This window comes from Lissotriton helveticus, chromosome 8, assembly GCF_964261635.1.
Source record: "Lissotriton helveticus chromosome 8, aLisHel1.1, whole genome shotgun sequence".
NCBI lineage: Eukaryota > Metazoa > Chordata > Amphibia > Caudata > Salamandridae > Lissotriton > Lissotriton helveticus.
In genome coordinates this window covers 1,138,962,806-1,138,990,384 of record NC_136069.1, presented here as the reverse complement: position 1 = coordinate 1,138,990,384, position 27,579 = coordinate 1,138,962,806, and the positions used below count along the sequence as shown (strand labels likewise).

General features: G+C 44.2%; 1 protein-coding gene across 1 annotated transcript in view; it reads right to left on the bottom strand.

The window, feature by feature from the left end:
• LOC144771902 (interleukin-18 receptor 1-like) overlaps positions 1 to 27,579 on the bottom strand; it is a 383,123-nt gene that overhangs the window by 262,804 nt on the left and 92,740 nt on the right. The window contains exon 2 of the mRNA XM_078656140.1: positions 14,070 to 14,250. Coding sequence (XP_078512266.1) covers positions 14,070 to 14,250 — 181 coding nt within the window. The remainder of the gene's footprint in view (positions 1 to 14,069; positions 14,251 to 27,579) is intronic.

Genomic DNA, 27,579 nt, shown 5'->3' with positions numbered 1-27,579 from the left:
CCTCTCTTCAGCCCGGCTAGCTTGATTCCAGTGGTGTGGAGTGCCTGGGACTCACGTCTGAGCATCCCCAGTACACTTAGAGCGGTAACTGCAAACACAACAATGATGGACAGAATGTGGATCAATGTCACACATTCACCCCAGTCCAAAGATCTGGGCCCAAATCCATCGTTTTTCCACTCCACACCACCCTGGGTTAGACAATGGCGATATGCAAATCAGCGCTGACCCTGTGCCCCATGGGAACAGTCCAGTCCGAACTACAAAAGCCATGTCCTTCCCAGAACGGAAACAAGCATCCGAGGACCGGCCCGGTTTCGAGGTAACACCTCTCTTCAGCCCGGCTTGCTTGATTCTAGTGGTGTGGAGTGCCTGGGACTCACGTCTGAGCATCCCCAGTACACTTAGAGCGGTAACTGCAAACACAACAATGATGGACAGAATGTGGATCAATGTCACACATTCACCCCAGTCCAAAGATCTGGGCCCAAATCCATCGTTTTTCCACTCCACACCACCCTGGGTTAGACAATGGCGATATGCAAATCAGCGCTGACCCTGTGCCCCATGGGAACAGTCCAGTCCAAACTACAAAAGCCATGTCCTTCCCAGAACGGAAACAAGCATCCGAGGACCGGCCCGGTTTCGAGGTAACACCTCTCTTCAGCCCGGCTAGCTTGATTCCAGTGGTGTGGAGTGCCTGGGACTCACGTCTGAGCATCCCCAGTACACTTAGAGCGGTAACTGCAAACACAACAATGATGGACAGAATGTGGATCAATGTCACACATTCACCCCAGTCCAAAGATCTGGGCCCAAATCCATCGTTTTTCCACTCCACACCACCCTGGGTTAGACAATGGCGATATGCAAATCAGCGCTGACCCTGTGCCCCATGGGAACTGTCCAGTCCGAACTACAAAAGCCATGTCCTTCCCAGAACGGAAACAAGCATCCGAGGACCGGCCCGGTTTCGAGGTAACACCTCTCTTCAGCCCGGCTAGCTTGATTCCAGTGGTGTGGAGTGCCTGGGGCTCACGTCTGAGCATCCCCAGTACACTTAGAGCGGTAACTGCAAACACAACAATGATGGACAGAATGTGGATCAATGTCACACATTCACCCCAGTCCAAAGATCTGGGCCCAAATCCATTGTTTTTCCGCTCCACACCACCCCGGGTTAGACAATGGCGATATGCAAATCAGCGCTGACCCTGTGCCCCATGGGAACAGTCCAGTCCGAACTACAAAAGCCATGACCTTCCCAGAACGGAAACAAGCATCCGAGGACCGGCCCGGTTTCAAGGTAACACCTCTCTTCAGCCTGGCTAGCTTGATTCCAGTGGTGTGGAGTGCCTGGGACTCACGTCTGAGCATCCCCAGTACACTTAGAGCGGTAACTGCAAACACAACAATGATTGACAGAATGTGGATCAATGTCACACATTCACCCCAGTCCAAAGATCTGGGCCCTGTCCTTCCCAGAACGGAAACAAGCATCCGGGGACCGGCTGAAGAGAGGTGTTACCTCGAAACTGGGCCTGTCCTCGGATGCTTGTTTCCGTTCTGGGAAAGACATGGCTTTTGTAGTTCGGACTGGACTGTTCCCATGGGGCACAGGGTCAGCGCTGATTTGCATATCGCCATTGTCTAACCCAGGGTGGTGTGGAGTGGAAAAACGATGGATTTGGGCCCAGATCTTTGGACTGGGGTGAATGTGTGACATTGATCCACATTCTGTCCATCATTGTTGTGTTTGCAGTTACCGCTCTAAGTGTACTGGGGATGCTCAGACGTGAGTCCCAGGCACTCCACACCACTGGATTCAAGCTAGCTGGGCTGAAGAGAGGTGTTACCTCGAAACCGGGCCGGTCCTCGGATGCTTGTTTCCGTTCTGGGAAAGACATGGCTTTTGTAGTTCGGACTGGACTGTTCCCATGGGGCACAGGGTCAGCGCTGATTTGCATATCGCCATTGTCTAACCCAGGGTGGTGTGGAGTGGAAAAACGATGGATTTGGGCCCAGATCTTTGGACTGGGGTGAATGTGTGACATTGATCCACATTCTGTCCATCATTGTTGTGTTTGCAGTTACCGCTCTAAGTGTACTGGGGATGCTCAGACGTGAGTCCCAGGCACTCCACACCACTGGATTCAAGCTAGCCGGGCTGAAGAGAGGTGTTACCTCGAAACCGGGCCGGTCCTCGGATGCTTGTTTCCGTTCTGGGAAAGACATGGCTTTTGTAGTTCGGACTGGACTGTTCCCATGGGGCACAGGGTCAGCGCTGATTTGCATATCGCCATTGTCTAACCCAGGGTGGTGTGGAGTGGAAAAACGATGGATTTGGGCCCAGATCTTTGGACTGGGGTGAATGTGTGACATTGATCCACATTCTGTCCATCATTGTTGTGTTTGCAGTTACCGCTCTAAGTGTACTGGGGATGCTCAGACGTGAGTCCCAGGCACTCCACACCACTGGATTCAAGCTAGCCGGGCTGAAGAGAGGTGTTACCTCGAAACCGGGCCGGTCCTCGGATGCTTGTTTCCGTTCTGGGAAAGACATGGCTTTTGTAGTTCGGACTGGACTGTTCCCATGGGGCACAGGGTCAGCGCTGATTTGCATATCGCCATTGTCTAACCCAGGGTGGTGTGGAGTGGAAAAACGATGGATTTGGGCCCAGATCTTTGGACTGGGGTGAATGTGTGACATTGATCCACATTCTGTCCATCATTGTTGTGTTTGCAGTTACCGCTCTAAGTGTACTGGGGATGCTCAGACGTGAGTCCCAGGCACTCCACACCACTGGATTCAAGCTAGCCGGGCTGAAGAGAGGTGTTACCTCGAAACCGGGCCGGTCCTCGGATGCTTGTTTCCGTTCTGGGAAAGACATGGCTTTTGTAGTTCGGACTGGACTGTTCCCATGGGGCACAGGGTCAGCGCTGATTTGCATATCGCCATTGTCTAACCCAGGGTGGTGTGGAGTGGAAAAACGATGGATTTGGGCCCAGATCTTTGGACTGGGGTGAATGTGTGACATTGATCCACATTCTGTCCATCATTGTTGTGTTTGCAGTTACCGCTCTAAGTGTACTGGTGATGCTCAGACGTGAGTCCCAGGCACTCCACACCACTGGATTCAAGCTAGCCGGGCTGAAGAGAGGTGTTACCTCGAAACCGGGCCGGTCCTCGGATGCTTGTTTCCGTTCTGGGAAAGACCTGGCTTTTGTAGTTCGGACTGGACTGTTCCCATGGGGCACAGGGTCAGCGCTGATTTGCATATCGCCATTGTCTAACCCAGGGTGGTGTGGAGTGGAAAAACGATGGATTTGGGCCCAGATCTTTGGACTGGGGTGAATGTGTGACATTGATCCACATTCTGTCCATCATTGTTGTGTTTGCAGTTACCGCTCTAAGTGTACTGGGGATGCTCAGACGTGAGTCCCAGGCACTCCACACCACTGGATTCAAGCTAGCCGGGCTGAAGAGAGGTGTTACCTCGAAACCGGGCCGGTCCTCGGATGCTTGTTTCCGTTCTGGGAAAGACATGGCTTTTGTAGTTCGGACTGGACTGTTCCCATGGGGCACAGGGTCAGCGCTGATTTGCATATCGCCATTGTCTAACCCAGGGTGGTGTGGAGTGGAAAAACGATGGATTTGGGCCCAGATCTTTGGACTGGGGTGAATGTGTGACATTGATCCACATTCTGTCCATCATTGTTGTGTTTGCAGTTACCGCTCTAAGTGTACTGGGGATGCTCAGACGTGAGTCCCAGGCACTCCACACCACTGGATTCAAGCTAGCCGGGCTGAAGAGAGGTGTTACCTCGAAACCGGGCCGGTCCTCGGATGCTTGTTTCCGTTCTGGGAAAGACATGGCTTTTGTAGTTCGGACTGGACTGTTCCCATGGGGCACAGGGTCAGCGCTGATTTGCATATCGCCATTGTCTAACTCAGGCTGGTGTGGAGTGGAAAAACGATGGATTTGGGCCCAGATCTTTGGACTGGGGTGAATGTGTGACATTGATCCACATTCTGTCCATCATTGTTGTGTTTGCAGTTACCGCTCTAAGTGTACTGGGGATGCTCAGACGTGAGTCCCAGGCACTCCACACCACTGGATTCAAGCTAGCCGGGCTGAAGAGAGGTGTTACCTCGAAACCGGGCCGGTCCTCGGATGCTTGTTTCCGTTCTGGGAAAGACATGGCTTTTGTAGTTTGGACTGGACTGTTCCCATGGGGCACAGGGTCAGCGCTGATTTGCATATCGCCATTGTCTAACCCAGGGTGGTGTGGAGTGGAAAAACGATGGATTTGGGCCCAGATCTTTGGACTGGGGTGAATGTGTGACATTGATCCACATTCTGTCCATCATTGTTGTGTTTGCAGTTACCGCTCTAAGTGTACTGGGGATGCTCAGACGTGAGTCCCAGGCACTCCACACCACTGGATTCAAGCTAGCCGGGCTGAAGAGAGGTGTTACCTCGAAACCAGGCCGGTCCTCGGATGCTTGTTTCTGTTCTGGGAAAGACATGGCTTTTGTAGTTCGGACTGGACTGTTCCCATGGGGCACAGGGTCAGCGCTGATTTGCATATCGCCATTGTCTAACCCAGGGTGGTGTGGAGTGGAAAAACGATGGATTTGGGCCCAGATCTTTGGACTGGGGTGAATGTGTGACATTGATCCACATTCTGTCCATCATTGTTGTGTTTGCAGTTACCGCTCTAAATTGACTTGTGTCAACACTTTGCCTCCTGTTTAGTAGTGCATCACCGAGCTACTCCTTCGGGAGTGATTTTTGTGCTATATTACATGTCCATATTATATTATTATTATTGTTTTTATAATTATTATTATAATTATTATTATTATTATTATTATGCTTATTATTATTATTATGCTAGATGTCACAAATGTGCATTTGTGGGAGAAGATGTGTTAATTGTTGGCACCAGCCACACACAAGCAGCCACACACAAGTGAAAGATCTATGTTTAGGTAACACATTTTAGTTCTCTTTGCACAACCAAGCATCAAACAAGTTTTATTTTATTAGTAGCATTAGCTAAATTTGCTTTTCACCTGATAGTAGTCTCAGAAAAACTCCAAAATAAATTGATCTCACACAGCTACAATCCCGCTGTCTGGAGACACCATGGACTAACTTATGATGACGTCGTTGGTCCTGCAGGAGCGATGTGGATCCCCCCAGTCCCTAAATAAATTGTCACTACTGCCATGATGTGTCATGGGGTGAGTGACACACATGAGCAGGGATAAGGAACTAAGAGAAGAAGAGAGCATACACTTATTTTGCTGCTTTTCTCACTTGCCCCAACTGCACACACCTCTTACAGTCTATTTGCGTGCCTTTCTGGTTGTATTCTTTCTAAAGAGGCTTCTCCTGTCCTCTCTATGCAGTGCAGTGTGCAATACTAGTTGAAAACAAATTTTTTATTATACTGGGAATTTTAAGAGAAGCAAGGTTACCACAGGTCTGCTATAGCTACTCCTGAAAAATATTAACAAAACATTTATTCAGAAACATTCACCTATCTCCCATACTAGTACTCACTCATGGTGGTTGGTTTGTCTTTTAGTAGTCATACATTCAGATAAAAGACTGGAGAGCTAAATAAACTAAGAATCAAATAACGTGCCAATACCAAACTTGCAACCTCCAAATAACCAGGTAACTCTTGAAGGCTGTGGTGCAAAGCCAATTTCGCAGCACTGTTCCACTCAGAAAAAGTATGCGGTAGGTGCACTAGTCCCAAATGCAGTCTTCAGGTGTGATAATACAAAAGGATTGTGATGCACATACAATAAGACACAGATTTACTAATGGTTTGTTCCAAGTTTGCATCACAAAAATAACGCACACTGGCACAGAGTTTTGATTTTGGATTTATTTTCCTGCCAAAACTTGTTTTGCATTAGAGAGTAGCTCTAAAATAATGGAAAAGTTTCCTAAGTGCTACTGTGCACTACATTGTGTGAAGGGGGATCAAATAGGTGGTACATATGTGTTTCCATGAAAACACCCATGGTTTATGGTGCAAAGCCATATCCACTAAAATGAAAGTTAGACATGGCTTTCCATCAAAATGGTATGCCTCCTGGAGATAGGATTAATGTTGGAGAAAAGTTTTCTTTTTTCCAAACTTTTCCAACTATTCACGGCAGACATACAAACTTGGAAAAGTTGTAAACTATGTCTGAGTATAATATTTTTTTACTGCATAGAATAGTGTTTTCTACTGCCCTTTTCTCTTCATGCAACACAGTGCTGCATTGCGTAAAACATTTGAAAATGTGGTCCTGGCTCCCAAACTAACTCCCTAACTAATCTTACTTGTATATTGATCTTGCAGCTTATTGCCTGCTGCTTTTAGAAGGGAACGGAGCACTTCTCAGTGTGCAAAGTACTATTTGGGTGGGTGGAGGGCTCTTCTGTGTTTTTAGAAAAACGTTGTGTTGCTTTTAAAATCGCGCCCTGAACACCTACCTGTTTAACTTTACACCCCAGCATTTTTACGCTCTAGGCCCCGTTCCACCACAGTCTTGTGGCTGTTTGATGTGGAGGGGCGTTTCAGAGCAAGGACCGGAAAGAGCTACTTCCGGTAGCACACACTGACCCGCCATCTTGGTCGGCGGTCTAGTTGTCCGACGTCCCCCGAAGTCCTATTTAGGTCGAGCATGACGCGAGAGTGCAGCGGACGGGCGCAGCGGACGTGCCGATGGCGCGCCAAAGGTAAGCCCGTCTGCGCCCGTCCACGCCAGTCCATCGCCTCTCGCTAGGGATGCTGCGCCTACCAATTTGGATGGACGTACCTACACAAGAGTCGTCCTGTTGAGTGTGCGTCAGCAAGTCCATCAGTGCGAACGCCCTCCCCTCCATCCGCTGTGTGGCCCGTCCAAGTGCCCATGCGGGGATTTCTCACTTGACCAACCGACCTCTATCAATGCACTCTCCGAGTCCCCGGCCGTACGGTATCTTAAGATCTTACAACTTAATGTCAGATCGTTTGTCAAACACCATGCCGAAGTTTATGACCTCATCTTAGATGAGGCACCTGATATTTTCTTCATGACAGAAACCTGGCTCCACGATGAGGTGACGGCTGAGCTTCATTTAGCTCTCCCCCCAGAGTACTCTATCTACACGAGTAATCGAAACACCAGGGGAGGGGGTATAGCTGTAGTTGTAAAATCCTGTTATCCGGTGGTGTGTAAGAAGATGGTGATAGATGGCTGTGAAAGTGCGCACTTTTGCATCTCGGTAAACCATCACTTCACCTTCTCTGGGCTATTGATCTACAGACCCCCAGGGAATGATGTCACATTCAGGAAAGCCCTTCCAGAGGCTCTCTTGCGATGGGAGCAGCTAATTTTAGTATCTTCGGCGATCTAAACCTTCATTTTGACCTATCCCAGACCTTGACCATCGGCAGCTTGCTCGCCGACTTAGCGGCGTTCAAGCTTTACCAGATGGTCACTAACCCTACTCATGTGGGTGGTCATATACTGGATCCTATATTCACCAACTTAGCAACGGCTAATGTCCAGTTGCCGACCCCGGTGGTATGGTCTGATCATCTACTGGTGGAGCTATCCCTCCCAGTCTCGGATCCACCATTCAAAAATATAGACGAAGTCGTTCTTAAACGTCCCTGGAGAAAGCTGAAGCTCGAGGACTTCCATCGCCTCCTTAGGGAAAATCCCCCTGGTCCATTCAACGAAGTAGAGTCTGGCTATGACCTCTTCTGTGATTGGATCACCCGGGCTCTTGACTCCTTGATCTTAGTTACCTATAGCAAATGCCTCACCCTTGAACCTAGTCCGTGGTATGATGACACCTTGATGCTCTTGAAGAAATCCTGTAAAAAGGCAGAGAGAGACTGGCGAAAAAACTATGACTCTGGGAAGAAAACACTGTACCTAGCCAAAGTAAAAATCTATCATAGAGCCATCTGCAGGGCACGTGCTGAATACTACTCCAGTGAGATTAAATGTAGTTCTAATCCGACCAAGCTGGTCTTTAAGATCCTTAAAGATCTTATCGCTAAGAGAGTCCCAGTGTCAGAGGTTTCTTCACAATCGCACTGTGAAGACCTCGCTGCCTTTTTCTTGGAAAAGGTACGCACCATCTATCGCTCATTTCCGAGCACAAGTCCCTCGAATGTATGGTCGATGCCTAGCCCCAGCACTAACTCCGATCTTACCATCCTCCCTGGTGTGTCGGAGGTTGAATTCGACAAACTAGCGGTTAAAGTTAAATCTGGTTCCCCCGCCGATCCGCTTAGGCCTGCACAGTTTAGAGACTCTGCCGTGCTGTGCCTGCCTCCTTTACGCCAACTTATCAATGTTTCATTCGCCTCGGGTACAGTACCAATAAAATGGAAGCAAGCTTCTGATACCCCGATCCTTAAGAAATCTACATTGGACCCGAGCAAGCCTGAGAATTACCGACCGATCTCTCTCCTCCCCTGGGCTGCTAAGGTGGCCGAAGCACATGCCAACAGCATACTCACCAAACACCTCCAGACTAACAACATTCTGGATACCTCCCAGAATAGGTTCCGGGCCGGCCATAGCACCGAGACCGCCCTCCTTGCGATGACGGAACATCTGCGATCCGTGCTTGACTCCGGTCAAGCGGCGGCACTGGTTCTCCTCGATCTCAGTGCCGCGTTGGACACGGTCTCGCACGTGGTAATGCTTCATCGCCTGGAAGAGGCAGGGATCACTGGCCTGGCCCTTGAATGGTTCAGATCGTTCCTCTCTGGAAGATCGTTTCGGGTAGCCACTCCTCCTTTCCAATCCCAAGTCCATCCTATTGAGCAGGGAGTGCCTCAGGGGTCGGCATTGAGCCCTACCCTATTTAGCCTTTATGTGCAGCCGCTAGCTGCTGTCGCCAAGCAGTGGGGCATGGTTATGGTATCATATGCTGACGACACGCAGCTGGTGGTGGCACTCTCGGAGGACTCAGACCACGAGGCCTCCAGGTTCAGGGATGGTCTGGCGGCAGTGGCAGGCTGGATGACAGCTAACTATCTCCAGCTGAATGCCAATAAAATGGAGGTCCTGATCGTCGGTAAGAACAGCGATCTGTGGGGCGATCAGTGGTGGCCTACGGTCCTGGGTAAGACACCCATACCAGTGACTGAGGTAAAAAATCAGGGGGTCTGGCTAGACCCCTCCCTCAGCTTCTCTGGCCACACCAAAAAAGTTGCAGCCACGTGTTTTGGCATTCTACGTGGTATCAGACCAATCCTGACATTTTTTGATGCTCCCATCAGGCAACTTATAATTCAGGCCACCATACTGTCCCAGCTGGACTATGTCAGCTCTCTCCTGCTGGGGGCAAACCAGGCGGAAATCATCCAGATGCAGCGCATACAGAACACTGCGGCCAGGGCCTTGGTTGGCCTACCTAGGTTTTGTTCAGCGAAGGAAACCATCCGGAAGCTGCACTGGCTCCCAATGGCCCAAAGGATACAATTCAAGACACTGTGCCTGTCCTTTAAAATCCTCAAACAGCACACTCCTAAAATCCTTGAGAACCTGTTGACCCCTATGTCCCTTCACGCTCTCTGAGGTCTAAAGGACAAGGCCTGGTCATGGTACCGCGTTTTAAACGTTGTAGAGCTGGAGGGCACTCCTTCCGCTATTTAGCGGCTAAACTCTGGAACTCATTACCTGTCCATATCCGTGCTCTTAATGATCTTCTTTTGTTTAGGAGGGTGCTCAAGACGCACCTTTTTCCATCCAGAATCTAACTTCTGCTACTGCCCCTGCTACTGTTTTTGCTGCCCTTTACCTTCGTTGGTAGCTGGCTTCTCTGCTGGTCAAAGCGCCGGGACGCCCCTTTGCTGGGGCAGCTGCGCGCTATAGAAGTTTAATTAACATAACATAACATCTTCTGGTAGGGTTTGAGGAAAGCACTGTGAAACTGGTAGTCACACTATAAGCTTGGAGACTATTAGTCTTAGCGTTTCAAAACTGAAACGCACAATGAAGTGCTACAGAAACAGAGGTGAAGCACTAGGTCAGCTGGTCTACAAGGCAAAGAGGTAAGACCTCATGGATGCTGGTGCCTTTCTGTTCAGACGTCTCAATGGCAAGCAGAGAGATCCCATTTAGATTTTGCTTTTATATTGAGTCACACCCAATAGCTGGGGTCACCTTCAAGAACTGGGGATAGACTGTCGAATTATTTATTTATTTATCGTATTTGTAGAGCACAACACTTGCTAGGTAGATGTCCAACCCGTCCGCTGAGAGAGTTTCATTAAACCAAGACAGGAAGGTACTGCCATCCATTAACAAGGAAAGAGCCAATTCTTTCCTAAACCCAATGTGATTATCAACTAAACTGCGGATTTTGCACATATCTCTTTTGCAGCACTGGCACCAGCACGTAAGCAATAGAAGTTACTTTTTGGAACTTCAGCAGCAGATTATCAATTTTTCGTTTTCATTTTCTAGGTTTCTGCACTTATCCCACAAGGTGTACATGTCAGAAGAAGAGGGGAGATCATGAAGGCTCTGTTCACTTATAGATTGCACATGTGTGAAGGGTTACATGTCAGAATACTTTTGTCATGGATACCATCTGACATAAATATTGTGTCCTAAATATGGTTTATAAAAGCATTGACCCATTGAACATATATTTTCTACTATTAATTTGAAAGGCCTGATATTTTGTGTAAAGTGTTATGCCACGGCCTGGTCTGTAGCCAGGCCTGTAGTCAATCATCACTGCACACAGCCTGAAAACCATGCAGAAATGGGGCTAGGCTGCAGCATGATCGAGTGGCATCATGATTCACCACCTTACACCAAATATATCCACCCAACCGCCAGTAAAACACTTTCACTTTTCCATTTAAAACTAGTTAATATAAAGTCATGGTTGATTTTGACCATAAGACCTTAATATAGGTTTGATGTAACAGATGACTTTTCAAATGATGTAAATTATCTCAATGGTGACATGGCATATTATAAATTATAATATTGTATTATAATTTATAATACAATTCCCATTATGAGTGACATTACTATGGATACACTAATGTGTAGAAAAAAGTAAACAAAACAGTGAGGATAGAATACTTGAATTATTCTCAACTACTGGGGATTACTCTGGGTGGTATCTCAGTCCATCATTATTTTGCACACCATGCAACCTTCCGTTTGGTCCCAGCCATATGCAAATCAGTCTTGGGCTTGCTCCAATTGGAAAAATCCAGCACTAACTGCCAGGCAAGGTCCTCCTGGACTGGAACACAAGCATCCTAGGACCACTTTTGCCTATGCTAGGGCTCATCAGCCAGGTACAACATGGGTCCAGTGACAAAGTGTGCAAAGCACCCATATCTGCGTATAACCATTTCACTGAGTGCGACACACTAAAGCATACAAAACAGTGATGGGTGGAATACTTGCATTAATCTAAGCCACTGGTAATAACTCAGGCCGCCTCCCAGTGCATAATTATTTTGCCCACCTTGAAGATTTAGTTTGTACACAGCCATATGCAAATCAACTTAACCCTGCTCCAATGGGAACAGTTGAGTCCAATCTCCAGGTCAGGTCGTCCATGACCTGGGAAACTAGCAGACTAGGACAAGTTTCATCCTAGTTTGTGCTCATCAGCCAGGTATAGCTTGCTTCCAATGACACAGTGTGCACAGGACCCACGTCTGAGTATACCTGTCCCACTTAGGGTGACACAATAAAGTTTACAAAAAAGTGATGACTGGAATGCTTGAAGTATACAAAACGTGATGGATGGAATGCTTCAATTAATTTTAGCCACTGTTAAATATTAAGGTCACTATGCCACCTCAGTTTGGAGCCTGCCATATGCACATCAGTCTTGATCCTGCTCCACTGGGAACAATTCAGCCCAAACTCCCAGGCCAGGTCCTCCCTTAACCAGAACACAGGTAATGTAGAACTGGTTTCTCCCTAGTTAGGGTTCATCAGCTAGGTATCTCTTTTCTCCATTAATACAGTGTACATGGGACCCGTGTCTGCGCATCCCTGTCCCCCCTTAGGACGACACACTAAAGGATTGTTGTAAATGTGAGGTCATAATCATTGCATTTGGTGAGTGAGTTATGGTTTGCATGGTAAGTTGTGTGAGATCTGGTTTGCAGACCTAACCATAACTGAAAAGAGAATTGACTTCAATCAAGATACTCTTCACCTATAAAAATAATGTAATGTGTCCCAATATTTGTTTTTATGTTCTGCTGGAAACAACAGAGTTCAAAGGCTGAAAATAGATTATGAAGTGCCAACACTTTGGGCCTTTATTACAAGTCCCTTGCACCTCCCGCTGGTTCGTCCCTTTTCATATGGGAAAGAGTGACGTACCGGCGCCGCAAGTGGCTTGTAAATAGCCCCCCTTGTTCACAACGAATACTGTGTCATTCTGAGTACATCAGATGTCATAGGACATAAAGCAGTTTCCATGTATTTTCACTGATGCTCTTTACTTGGAGCCATTTACCACAATGCTCGCAATGCCACCAACAGTTACATTTTCAAATGTTTCAACTAAAGTTTTGGATTTTCCCAACAATGTCTTAATCAATATTTATTAATCTATAATCCATCTTTAGATGAAACTCAAGAATGCGCTATTGGCAGCATACAATTGAACAGTTCGACCTTTTTCCTACAGAAGACTGTTTAGTATCATCCACCCCAGGAAGGAGTATATTTTTGTGGATGTTTTTTTCTCAGGACCCTGAGAGCTGACACCAGATCCAGCGTCTGGGTTAGACAGACCAACAGATTTTCCATGCAGGAGTGTTCATTTTTCGGTACTGTGGTCTATATGTATTTTCCTACAGCACCAGCCACATTCCCCAGCCTTCTAGTCTTAGACAAACAAGGGATTTGTGTGGTGTGATCAAGGCTTGTTATTTCCCACCACTACAACGTATGTTATTTCCAGATTCCCAGGTTCGTCACTGAGGATGCTACTGTAAAGCAGAGTGGAAAAGAGGCGAAAGACAGAAGACCTGCTATCAAAATAAGACAAAAAACTATTGGCCCAAATCACATTGACTGGTGTATGAGTAGGAGATAACTGCTGTTCTAGAATTCTTGGCTCATGGATTTCATGTTGGCTTATTCCTGGTGTACTCTTAGAATTTAGGAGTACAGCAAGCATAAATCAGAGAAAATTATTTGGCAATCGGGCCCTACATTTTTAAAGAATGTTTTTTTTTTAAGTTTGAGTTTATCAAAGAATAACAAAGAATAAGAGATATAACAATATAACCATATAATGAAGCGTTATTTGACAAAAAAGTAAAAAGGTAAGAATGAGGTTACATAATAATATTTGTATCACATGGTAAATAAAGTCGAAATGCATCATATAAAACAATAAGAAAACGAGGTGGGGAGATTAAAAGGAAATGCAATAAATAGGAAACAATTGAAGGTCAGAAACATACTATGTAAAAATATTTAGCCAAGTAAGCCTAGCAATAAATGAGTTTTTAAAACAAACAGAGTAACAATAAAAGACTAACTAATCATCTAGATTTAGAGGCAAAGGGGAAATCCAAGGTGGTTTTTGTACATCGTCTGAACTATTTTTAGAAGGAGCGTTAAAAGAGGCAGAGAGGGATAAATAAGTTGTTAAAGGGAGCCATAAAAGATCCCTTTTAATTGCAAGGGATATGGGGAAAACATAGTTAGTATCCAGTCGGTGATGAAAACAGACTGCGTTCCACCAGGAAAGGGCTACATTTTAAGCTAGTTGCATAGTATCCAGTCTTCGATGGTTGGTACAAATTCAGAGAGGCAGATGTAATGTTACATAACATAACATAGCGTAACATAAAATAACATTATATAATTTAATAGTTTAATAGGACAGACAATACCAAAAGGTGCATGACAAAACACAGCACTACATAGCACGCCACCCTATTGAGACCAGTAAGCTGCACCAATATTTTACGACAGATTTATCTATCTCCAAATGGATGACCTTTAATAGGCAGATAATGTAATCAATAATGTAAAACCCTACCTTGTACCAGAGTATATTAGTGATATTTGGAACAGTCTCAGCAACTCCACAGAGAACTGTTCCAGCAATTCCTCTGTTTGCAGATCTTTCCAGAGCACAAACTGGATTGGAACATTCATCTGCATTTCTCCTCTTCACAATGAAAGATAAAGGATCAGAGGTGGCGTTGTGAGTGCTATTTCTGTATGATAAAAGAGGGTATTTCAGACATTAATACATTTGAATCATAATAAAGACAGCTATACACCTATTTTATAAATTAATAAGACCTTTAGGTATTTCCAATCAATTCAGGAAATGAGTCTTTATTTGCCAAACAAACTTAACTTTGCCAAAACATGAAAAGGGTTTCTTTCAACATTACTAATATTGGCAAGATATTTTTGATGTTCAGATCCATTTTCTCATCGTGGGACCTCATTCTCATGGTCCTGTGAGTCCTGACTTGGGTGCCAACTTTGCACTCAGGTCTGGATTCTAGATTGTGATTTTTGGCCATCACATTGATTCTCTATCTAAAGTTCTATTCTGGAACACATCTATATTTAAGCACAGATTGTGCATTGGTTTGAAATTCTGTTAGCTGTGGCTGGGGTCCCTCTACATTACATTTTTAGATCAACCTTGATGTTTTACATATTTTTTTCTTGGAATAAACTTCACTTTGATGACAAGCGTCCCTAAAAGACATGAAAACATGCCTTGATAGAAAGAACCGAATTTCAGAAAGTGGCCAAGATAGTCACCTCTGCAGGGCCATCAGGCATTATATTTACACTTTTGATTTCAGGTGAAAGACATTAATCTTCACAGAGGTTTTCACTGACTAGCCTAATCGTAATTTTAAAGAAAAAACTTCTATTTGGTGGTACTCGTAGGCAAAGGGACTGCCCCGCACACACAAAGTAAGAAAAGTGAGTAGCCTGCGAGGGCTATATTTCAGGAATGCTGGAAGTTTCAGTAAGAGAATGTTGGTTGTGTGAGAGGGCAGTTGAGTGGAGTGCAAGGAAGTATACCAAAGAAAATGTTTCCTGGAGGTGCACACAAGGAAAGTCATTACACAGTGACATTCCTCTGTGTTGTTTTTCAAGCATCTGACTGACTGTCAAATCCTGATTGGGCTGGAAACAACATTGCTTGGCAACTCAAAGTGAACTAGTTGCTGGATACTTGACAGCATTGATCTGAGGAATGTTACCATGATCAAAAACAAAACAGTGTTCAAGTGGAGCATTTATTGCATTTTAGGAAAGACAAGTCTTGAAAATACCATCTTCATGATGAAACAAAAATTGCAACAGATTCTTTCTGAGACCTTAGGATCCCCACTCAGAAAGGATGGCCTACATTACCTACTAGGAATCACGTCCAGTTCTGCTGCATGTAAACCTGTCAACAAATGTATTTATCTAGCATTGGCCTTAGCTAAATGCAGGATAGCTATGAGCAGGAAGTCAGCTGTTGCCCCCTCTACTAAATTGTTGCCATCCAATGTACACACTGGCATAATTACTGAACAAGAAGTATTGTGTAATGGCACCCTACCGAATCTAACTTGGCAGAGATACCTGGAGACAGTGGAAGCCAAATCCTTTAACGCGACCACACCTTAAAAGCAACTTCATACAAGGCCCTACAGACAGGCCCTTCCCATTCCCTCCCACCCTGTATCTTTCTCCTGTATATAGAGGCTGTATGCAACCAACAAAGGTCTTGCAGGTAACACATTGCCCTCCCCCCACCAGCCAACTCTCCCTGTGGATACTTCAGGTACTCACACTATTTTAATTGCTCAGTTAAACTATTATATATGCCATTATATATTATGTTTAACCACTTGTGATTCTAAACGCTAATGCAACAGTTTAAACGCAGAAATATTTTAAGACTGAACAATGTTGATTATGCTCAACACCTACACGGGAATCCCATTGAAAATTAAACCAGTGTATGTTAGGATTGTTCAACAACATAATTGAAATGTTTTTTACTTAACCTGATGTTGGTCATCATACTGATAAAGAAATATAAAAAAAGAAATTGCAACAGAAAGATTAATAAAAAAAAGATGTGGGTATGCACTTTTGTATGAACTATTGCAAGGTGATGTGAACACAATTGTTGAACATTTGTGTGGGAGCAGGTAAGAATATCATGTTTGGTATCTGATGAATTGTATTTTAAAACTCTCACTAAGGGTAATGGCAGATTTTAAGTCACAAGTCTGAAAATGACATTTTTAGAAAAATTGCATTTTCTTGTCCCAACCATTCAGTGCGTGCAAGCTGTTCCTAGGTCACATAAATAGGTGTAGTTGGCCTTTGTTTATTCCTCCTGGACATCCACACGATAGAGGGTCTGGGTGCCAGCAGAATGGGCCATCTCTGGCAGGATGAGGGTTTTGGAGCTGTCAACTGGCACAATTGCAATTCATTGGAGCAGCCTCTGCCCACACACAAGGACTTCAGACTAGCCTATGGTGCCCCCGGACAGACAGGGACCAGGGCAGGGAGGCAGGGAATTAAAGACACCTGTGGTGAGGCATCAGTTGAGTTCCTCCTTGAAGAAAAGGCGAAATACTGAAATTTTGGGCTCTTCACAATCACTAACGGGCTCATTCGTGCAAAGATCTGGCCGCCTTTGTCGACAACCAATTGAAAGCTCTGATGGATTCCACTCTTTGCGCTACAGCAAACCCCAGCAACGACCGGCAATGTGAGATCTGCACTTTGTGCTACAGCATGCACAGTCCACTGTGATTCCTAATGCAAATCTCCAGCAACGACCATCCACGGCACCACGCAGGATCTTCATCCTACAGCGATGACCATCCACAATGCCCAGCTTGCACTTCGCGCTACAGCAATGACCATCCGCGAAGCTCCCGCTTCTCATTGCGGCCTCCTCCATCACGAGCTGGACTCATCACACTATAATTTGGAAGTTAACTTTTTCAGCTGGACTAACCTGAACTTGGGACTTTCACCCGGTCTTGTAAAACCACAGAACTGCTAGTGGCGCTGAAGCTTTTAGGTGCTATACCTACTTTATTTCTTTAAAATAGTATATTTCTTGTTCTACTGATTGGATTTTTGTCAAATTGGTGCCATATAATTTATTGAATTTTGCTCTATTTTTCGAAATTGGAGTGAAATTTTGCTTGTATTTTTTCAGCTTATTGTTGTTTGTTTGCTGCATGAAGGCCTGACTGCTTTTGTGCCAAGCTGCCTGAGGGGTTAGCTTAGGTTAATGTAGTGCCTTAATGTGGTTCACCCAGCAAGGATTGTGTCTGATACTTGAGTAGGGTTTCACCCCCTTCCACCAACAACCATTATACAGGTCATAAGTATTTTAAATTAAATCTTTTTAGTCTATAAAGTAGTTTTTGCTTAAACCTGTGACAGAATAATTGCTTGTTATCAATTGGATGAGACGCACACCTCTAAAGCGTGCTCTGTAAAGTAAATTTAAATATTCCCTCAACAAGTTTTTCTTCACACCATGCAAACATAGTCTGACATTATTCAAAACTCTGACAGGAACATATCACTGTAGTTATTATAAAGTCGGTGATGGCCACAACCTAAACGTATTACAAACTGCAGGCCCAATTGTCTTGCATCTGAATACTAAGATATTTTAAGAAAACTATCCCGAGTTTACTGATTTGTTGCAAAGTGCGGTATTAAAAAATTTGAGGAGGCTCTCAATAGATTAGAAATATACCTTAGCCCGTGCATTAGCTTTTATATTTATAGGTAAAATTTTCAAACATGGCACCAAAAAGGGAGAACTTTGATTAATATTTTTTGCCTCGAGAGGTCTTACACACTCCGTAATTTCACGCAACTATTGATGGTATGCTCCTGGAGCAGTTAATTTTCAATACAAACAGTTCAAAACATCCAGGAACATTATTGGCTTATGTTGAACCTTACTTCAGACAAAATCCTCACAAGTTCCAAAGTGACTGAGCAGTCAGCATCTTGGGTTATGAAAGTGAGTGAAAATTGTCAGAAAAACTTCAGAGAAACTGGTAGTGCTAGTAACAAATTGCCAAAATCAGAAGCTAACAAAAGTAGTAAAAATGACTCCATTTTCAATGGAAGTATTCTTCATATTGTTTTTTATTTAGGCACTCTCGTAATTAGGTAAGGACCTAATTCACAAAAATAAGCATACACTCTGAAGTAAGTTTACTACTTTTTTGGTATTCACAAAGTACATCATTTTACTACTAGTAATATTATGACAGATGAGTCTCCGCCACGAATGCTGAGCTTCTGCAGCCATAAAATTACTAGTAGTAAAATTGAACTCGTAGTTTGTGAATACCAAAACAGTAGTAATCTTACTACAAAGTGTAAGTTTACCTTTGCGAAACAGGAATGTAGGCCATGAATAACAAAGGTAAATTTACATTCTTTTTTTTATTTACTATTTTTTTGGTATTGACAAAATAAGATTTACATTTTACTAATAGCAATTTTATGACTGTGGATACTCTGCACATAAAAAATATAGGCCTTTCCTATTGTTTTATTTGCAGAGTTTTCCGCCTGACTGCGCAGTCGCCACAGTCATAGAATTGCTTTCATTAAAATTAAGCTCATAGGCGCATATTATCAAGCAGGGCGTTAAAATTATGGCAGTTTTAGCTGCAGAAAACTGCCGCTAAAGCGGCGGTAATGGGCTTGATAAAATGCCCTGGAGAATTCCAATAGAAGCCCATGTTCACACCAGAACGTGGGTTTCTATTGGAATTCACAAGGAAATATTATCAAGCCCATTATCGCCGCTTTAGCGTCAGTTTTCTGCTGCTAAAACGGCGATAATTTTTAACGCCCTGCTTGATAACATGCCCCATAGTTTGGGAATGCCCAAATAAATGTTCAACTTACACACAAGTTACACAAACGTTGTAAATCAGGCCCCATGGTTGTAAAATATGCATCGGGAAAGGACATGTTGCCAAGGCTTACAATGAAGACAAAAAGAATGTGAAACCTTAGATAGCCAATGTTGTAGATGTTTCTACATCTCTGCCCTGTTTTTTTATCACAGATTTTTAATAAATCCTTTTTGCAGCCTCAACCTAAATGCAAAATACTGATTGATTAATGAAGAAGTTTGTGTGTGAAATGGCATGGACCAAACTTCTACAAGTTATATTAACACGTTCCCAGATGCTTCAGTGACAGGCATAGTAAGTTGCAATGGTTTCTGCATGACAGCCTAAAACCTCACCATTCCTGAGAAGCAGAATCTATAGGGCGCACCTATTAGTGTCAGAAACTAGCTACATTCTATGCTACATATTACGGCATCAAAAAATATAAAAGAACAAATAGAATCATCTGAATGGGTCTTCCCTATTTTCCTAGCCAAAAGCAATGCAAACTTTTCTTTTGATAGCTCCATAGTTTAGCATTGTAATTGGCAACTACCAACGTTTACCTCAAATAAATGAAATGGTCATGATGATAGAAGGAGCCACTGTTTTCCAAAATTTGGCCTCAAGTATAACAAACATTTGCAATGCAATAGGTCTTGCAATTTTCAGAGTTAGTCACATTTTATACAACTTTATAAAGATGCAACCCTTCGTCGGGCACTATGGGTTAGTGATTTAAACACTCGCTGCTGGCATCCTCAGTGATCCAGTTGCAATGAATTCAAAGCTTAGACCAGATCAGCTGATCACCTTTAGCAGCCTGCAAACTGAGCGCCATTTTTTTATTGCAGTTTTTTTATAGCGCAGACTCAACCCGAAGGTATCAGGGTGCTTCACATGAGCACCAGTTACATTACACAAGCACACATTAAATCTCTCTGCATTGTCTTTAAGGCAGCACATGGTCTGGACCCTAGACCACTGCAGAGAAAATGTATGTGGTATACTCCTACAAGAAATCTCTGCTCGTCAACAGCAAATGTGGTCAACATCCCAAAATTTAAAAGAGCTAGGACAGGAGGGGGAGCTTTTAGCTCAGTGGCCTCACGACTGTGGAATGAGCTCCCATCCAAAATTAGTCAGAGTTAGAATGTAATGCAATTTAGGAAGAAACTGAAGATGTGGTTATTCCAGAGGGAGAAATAATGCCCAGATGCAATGTTACTGATCCATCCCCTGATTTCTTCTGGTTTTTCCTCTCTCCTTAACCAAGTTCCTGTATTCTTTTTTAGGGTGACTGATAAAGCAAGCTTATAACAACAAGGTATTCTCTCAGCGCAAAGATACCCTTGGGGCGATAGTGCGCTACAGAAATTTACTTTACATTACACATTCATTTTGTGGTAGGCCCGGGGAGATTGAGTGACATGCCCAGAATCTCAGGAAGTTGAGCTAGCTCTGAGACTCAAACCTAGTCCCCCATCTCCAAAGTCGCCCGCTCTGGCGGTAGTGCCACATCCTAACACATTAAAGTGCATAACAGTTTCACCTGTTAATTCAGAATCACAGCTCTTCGAAAGGCCATAAGTGGAGTATGAAGCGCTTTATAAAAAGAAGCCATTTCTTTGCAGGATAAGGAAATCTTATGCCAAACGATGACTACATTAAAGTGCAGTTCACATGCTTTGGCTTACACCGTTAATGAACGTGTCGTTGGGCTGAGGTTCTAAGATCAGAGCGGACATTTGTGTAGCGCTTTGAAAGATTTATTTTCACACTTGGTAAACACAAAATGCAGTAATGTAATAAATGGACAACAGCGGGGTCAGGTGCGATGAACTAGGTAGGACTATTGGGTGCACACTTGTCTCGGAACATGCCCACTTTTTCAACTTTTTTTTAATGATCGGTCATGATAAAAGTTCTTTGTGGTTTTCGCAGGAAGAGAAACAAAATAAACTGAAAAGACAGTTTGTGACGTTAGACTCCTTTGTGTCCACAGTGGGAGGTCAATGTATACGGGGCCATGTAAAGCATGGGAGTCTGGTAAAATGGTTCTATTATCACATCCCCTGGGGGGCTGAGAACTCTGAGGGCCTCTTTGGGGAGATCTAAGTTCTGGGGACTGCTCTCACAGCAGAATGGTCTCCAGAAGGGGTGCAAAGGGCCCCACCAAGACAAGAATCCCTCCCACTCACGAGGGCAGCCTCCGGGTCCTCGTTCAATAAGATGTCACAGAATGTGGCTGGAAAGGGGAGATGAGGAGACCAAGGGAAGAAAGGGGGTGTGGAGGGCACAGGGCAGCTAGATGGAGAGAGAAAGGAAATTATATAAAAGAGAGGTGTGGAGGGCAAAAGGATGAGGAGGAAGAGCAAAGGAAGTAAAGATTGACAGAAGGAAGAGAGTAGAAAGAAGGGGAAAGGGGAATGAAGGGAGAGAAGGGCAAAATAAATATTTGAGTGCAAAAAAAGTATTTTTGACCGCCTATTAAAAAATGAACATGTCCTTGTGTAATGTAACTGGTGCTCATATAAAGTGCATCGACACCTTAGGGTTGTGTTCGGGCTATACAAAATTGCAAAACAAAAAAGAAGGAGCATGGTTTCTAAAATTGATAATAGTGTGTAAAATGGCATGGTAGTATTGGTGTTGCAGCTCCTACGGCTCAGGCTGCACTGGTTGCTATGCTTGGGAAGTGGTAATGGGTGTGGCATCGGTTCTCCCGTGTATTTACTGTTAACCCAAACAATGCTGAGTGTTTGGAAAAAATAATGCTGTCTGCATTGCGCGTTGATTTTTGTGTCATGCCAATTAAAGCAACCAGTGTGTTTTTCAATTAAAAAAACTGCATGCTTAAGAACATCAGCTGTGTGCGTGGCTGAAGTTAGCTTCTAGTTAAAGACCAATGAAAGTTGAGTTTCAAACATTCTGTGGGAGCTCGAGAGGGGCTTGGAAAACTGTCCATGCTACAATGAATGCGGGACAAATGTGATCATCACTGTTAGACTTGGATTTTCAGCAGGTTCACTCCCAGACTTTTTGCTTTTTGGCCAACAGTTTTTTCCCTTGTTTTCATTGGTTTCAGGATTCAAGGCACTTTATCAATGCATTTCAGTGCTAAAGTGCGAATGCTCTCCATATAAGTTGTGTTTATGGACTGGTGTTTCCATGTTTGGCTTATTTGATTTACTGGTAAGTCCCTAGTAAAGTGCACAATGTTTGCCAGGGCCTGTAAATTAAATGCTACTAGTGTGCTTGCAGCACTAATTGTGCTACCAACATGAGTAGCCCTGTAAAGGTATCTGTTGCAAAGTCATCCTATGCCCTGGGCACTCCCCCAACTTTTTGCTGACTGATACTGGTGGTAACTGATTTTGACTGACCCTGGGCTCTGCCTAACCAGGCCCAGGGCCAGTTCTAAGCTGAAAGCAACACATTAGAATACAGTTAAAACACCTAACATACACTAGGGTACACTATGGTATGGTGGGGTACCCCTGTAATTGGCATGACCTCCCCACTAAGCCCGGAGTATATAAAAAGGGCAGGGGATTGAAACTACCTAGAAGCCCCCAGTACCCTGGGCATGGCAGTTTAGAGGCCAGCAGCATTTTCAGCACTTGCATGTGTGCACTGCTGAAGCATGAGGTCAGTTTAAAAACAGCACTGCGTGGCAGGACTGCTTTTAAAAAGTAACTTGTGCCAAAACTCGACTTTGGTGGTAGGGGCACTTAAAAATTGATAACCTACACTGTTTTGGCATATTAGGAACCCCCAGGATCTCCCCAAGGTATCCCGAGGTGGTGGGCCAGATATATATAAGGTACACCCTTATAAAATTAGTTTTTAGATGCCTGGGTAAAGTGAAATTTCAGATTTCACTCCCCACATTGTGTTAAAGTGCTGCTCAAATTCGACTTTGTTGCTAGGAGCACTGTGGAAAGAGGATCTGCAATATTTCTGCAGATTCAGAACCCCTAAAGTCTCCCCTAGATGCACATGTGGTGGGGGTCCTGTAGAAAGTATTGAAAGCCTTATAAAATATGTTTTTATAAGCCCTGGTGCTGGAAAACTGGCACAAGTCATTTTCCCAATTGCAAATTTCAGGCCCTATAGGTTGACATTGCAGGAAGTTATTAAATAATAACTCCTGAAAGGAAGGAGATATAGCTACTGTTCAAAGACTTCTCAGAATAGTATTGCTAAATCCAACAGTATCATATTGTTGAATTTCTCCTAAAGTGTACATACAAGTAGTTATAGGACTTTCTTGTTTGTGAGTCCAAATTCAGCCTTCAGTGGTCTGCCCTGATTGGTCAGAGTTAAAAGGATTAGCCAGGCTGCTTTGAAAAGGTGATAAAGAGCCACTGGGGTTACCAGATCTCCTGAGAGGGCAGTGTGCTCTTCCATAGGAATGCCAGACCAGGGGGGTAGAGTCGCAAACCATGCTCTTCAAAGGCAGAGGGGAGACCTGGGTGTCAGTTAACTTTGACTCTTTTGACCCAGAGTCAGGGCTAGGCTTAAGGAAGTTATGTGCATATGGTAGTGGGAGAGTCTAGGGAAATAAGCCATCCTTGGGGGTGTGTTTAGCCAGGTCTTGACTCTCTGCTGGAAAATCAGCCATTATGGATTTGGAAGATTTGATAAACTCTGGGACAAAATAATGCCACACTCTACAGGATGTGATCATCGCCTTGAGGAGCTACCCTGCTCCCATTGGACAGGAGTGACCTGCTGCTTGACCCAGAGAATTTTGAATAAGTATCTGAGAGGGGCAGAGCCCTCCAGATCTGCTGCTTGAAACTTAATGAAGCAAGAAGTGCCCTGCTGAAAAGATTTTTCTGTGCATAGAATTCTAAGGCCTGACCTCTGAAGACTGCACTATCTGTGACTACAGCCATGTGGATTATCTTGCTGGAAAATAACTAAAGAGTGGACTTCCTGAAAGCCACAGGTTAAAAGAGCTCAACTGGAACATCACCAACTAAATCTACACCTTGGAGACCCATCAGTGGATTTGTATCAGTGGTTTGTGGAAACTGACATCCTCAACTTTCATGGACCATCTATGAGCTTCCAGACCCTTGGAGTGAGTTTGAGACACTTTGGGACCCCTTGAGGAACTTCAGGAAGAAGTACAAGAAGTTTGGAGAACTTTGGACCAACTTTAAAAAAAAGGTCCATAGAGGGACCGAACCAAACCTAGCCAGCCAGGCCGCCTGCCTTCAACTGCGAGACGGCCAAGCCAACCAGGTTCATCTTGCTAAAATCTCCATAGCTCCAACTTCCAGAGATTGACCGGGATTCGAGAAAATCTGAAGTCTGCGAACCCTCACCGGATCCGGCAACATGAGGAGTATCGAGAGACCCTGTGAGAAAAAACTCCAGAAAAGTTTCTAAGTCTGCTTGTAGAAAAGCTGACCGGGAGCAACCACGAGAGCCAAGCCGCCTGCCTTCCATCGCGTGTCGGCCTGGATTCCTGGGTTGTACTGCTGAAGCAATCTTGAAATATTTAAGTCTGCTCCAGGGAAGTTGACTGGGACCTCGTCAAAAACTATACTGAGGAAAAGAAAAAGTATAAATTGACAGTTTACTGCATAGTTTAATGTATTTTTAAATGTATAATGAATTGATATTTTGTATTTTCAGCTTCATGATTTTATTAACTTTTAAAATTGAATAAAGCATTTTCTGATTCTGAATCTGACTGGGAACTTGTCACAAGTCAAGCCTGTGAACCCTCACCGAATCCAGACTGGCTGGGAGCTTCAAGGGGCCTCGAGGAGAAAAGCTCCAGAAAAGTTTCTAGGTGTGAAGGTAGAAATTGAGACCGGGTCCTGCCGCGAGCTTAGCCACTCAGGGCTTCATCGTGCCCAGCCTGAAACTTTGACTTTGGTCCAACCTATCTCGAGCAGGTACCGCAATATGGTGCTACAATCTTCTAAGTGCTATATTTTATTAAATCTTTAAAAATTCATATCTCCGGTTCCCTACATTGGATGTTTGTCGTTTTGGTGTAATTTTAACGATAAAAATATTTCCTGTTTTTATAAATTGTTGTTGGATTTTTATTATGTGTTGTGTCTTAATTATTTACTGAGATGGTGTTTGTAAATGCTTTACATACCTGTCTCTGAAATGAAGCCTGTTTTCTTGCAGCCACGTTGCCAAGGGTTGAGCATAGGAATAATTTTCTAAGTCCTATGCTGGGTCCTACCATGTGTTAGTGGCCATATTGCCAGTGGCAGACCTACATTTGCACCAACCATAATCCCACTTTCCAACAGTATCTCAGCCCTGTCACTGCATTGTCTGCATGCTGTTTTTAACTGCCATGTAAACCTGGCCAGTGCAGCCACTTGCCAGACCTTAAACTTCCCTTTTCTTACATGTAAGGCACCTGTCATGTAGGCCCAGTGTACCCTCATGGCAAGGGTGCAGTATATGTGAAAGGTAGGACATGTACTGGAGAGTGTGCCATGTCCTGATTATAATATACAGTGTATTTTGTTTTTATACTACTGAAAGGTTATCTGTCCCATAGGATAGAATGGGAGCTAATGTGTAACACTATTGGTACAAGATAGGGAAGTGGAGTTTAGTATGCCTGAACTCAGGATGTTAAAATGCATCTTTATATTATGTGTTTGAAAATACTGCTTTAAGTAAGTGGGAATTTTCTTTCTTAGCCATCCTATGTGCCTCTGCTGGTTTGTGTATTGACTGACTGGTTTTGCAGTGATAGGGGCTGGGGATGTGCATTCACTGCAGACAGCCACTGGGGGGGGGGTGAGGTGTGTCTTGGGTGACTCAGAGCTGGGCTGAATAGCCCTGATCTGCATTTAGAGTGGTGGGAGGAGATTTCCCTTGCACATGAACAGGCCCTGTATCCCTCACCCAATGCTGGCTCCATCTCTTGCCAGGAAGCTGGCCAGGGAGGACAGACCTAGTTTGGGCTGAGCTGGGAGACTTTTGTCACAAGAGAACAAAGGAAAATGTGGCATAAATATTGGGGCCCAGAACTTTAGATTTCTGGTGGACTGAGGAACCTGCCAGGAAGAAGAGCTGGAAGAGCAGCCAGGAAGAGTACTGCCCCTTTGCTCTGTGCTTTGCTGGTTTGGCTTTCAGTTGCTGCTTCTGTCTTGGGCAGGGAAAGGACTGGACTGTTCTTTCAGCATTCAAACTTTCTCCAGGGACTTGATATAGAGCTAGCTTACTGTTGGAAGTATCAGGGAAATCAAAGAGTTCAAAATCCTCAGGGTACCAGCTTCCGGAACTGGATGTTTCAGCTGCCACAGAGGAAAAAGGTAACCCAATGCCTTCAGCGATGCTGTTGCCCGCTCCGCACAAGTGAATGCTTGTTTCTGATTCAGGGAAGACCTGGCTTGGCAGTTTGGGCTGGACTTTCCCCATGAGGCACAGGGTCAAGACTGATTTGCATATAGCTGGGTCTGAACTGAGGTGGTGAAGTGAGCTAAAGAATGATGACGGATTCAACCAAGATCTGTGACTTGGGTGAGTGTCTGACAAGTTTAAACACTCCTTCCATCATCTCCTTGTGTTTCCAAATATAAGTTGTTTCAATCACAAGTTGATTAAGTGGGCATACCATTTCTGTTAAGTACATAGGTTCATTGCTCCTATGGACTCACTGGCCAGCATCCAATTCTAAGGACAAGCCATTATCATTTTCTAGATGATGCCAGTATTACAGCAAGCTTTTCAAAACTGTGGTGAGTTTGAAAACTCTGAGGAAACTGCTACAGAACAGTTCTCCTGGGGCTTGAATCAAGCAAAGGTATTATTAAACATGTTTGAACAATCATTTTTACTCCTTTCTGCATAGGTAAGCTTTGTGTAATCATGATAAACGCCATGCATCGAGTTTTGGGCTGCTGCCTTTGTTTCCAGAACTCTTAATCCCATTGTATGGCGTTTGCTGTTAACTGAGAGATAAGTATTGACCTTTGTTTCATTTCAGGCACTATGTATGCCTCTTCTTCTTCTTAGAAGGTGCCTTGCGGCTCTCCTAGGAATGCTGAGCTCGCAGGAACTCTATGACAGACGAGCCCGCTTTATATTGGGGTGTTTTGTCAAGCTCCTTCTGTTCCTAATACATCTTTGCTTTTCTTTCCTGAAGAGTTGTTGCTTTTTTATCCATTTTTCAATGGGTTGCAGAGCAATCCCACGTTGCTTATAGCTATATATCTTTAAGTTCAATTTCATTGTGGTATTCCTTCTAATTCGATATGGTGACATATGTATATTGGAATTTGTATCTGAAGATGACATTTCAAATGAACATCAAAGGATCCAGTTCAAGGAGAATAGATGCTTTATACCTATTTAACAATCAAGCCATGAAATCCCATCACCACCTCCTTGTCCATCACCACCTCCCGGTTGGATCTTAATCTATTTTTGGATCCCAGCCATAACTCACAGACACGTGTGGCACAACATAAATAATCTACAACTAAAAATTAGCAAACATTCCACAACCAGATGGGATTTAGTGGGTAAATGGCAGACCTTGGACCCCAGAAAACGTGATCGCACTCAAGGCAAATCAATCAGGGCCCGAGTCACAAAAGCCAGGTTTGAAAATTAATTCTG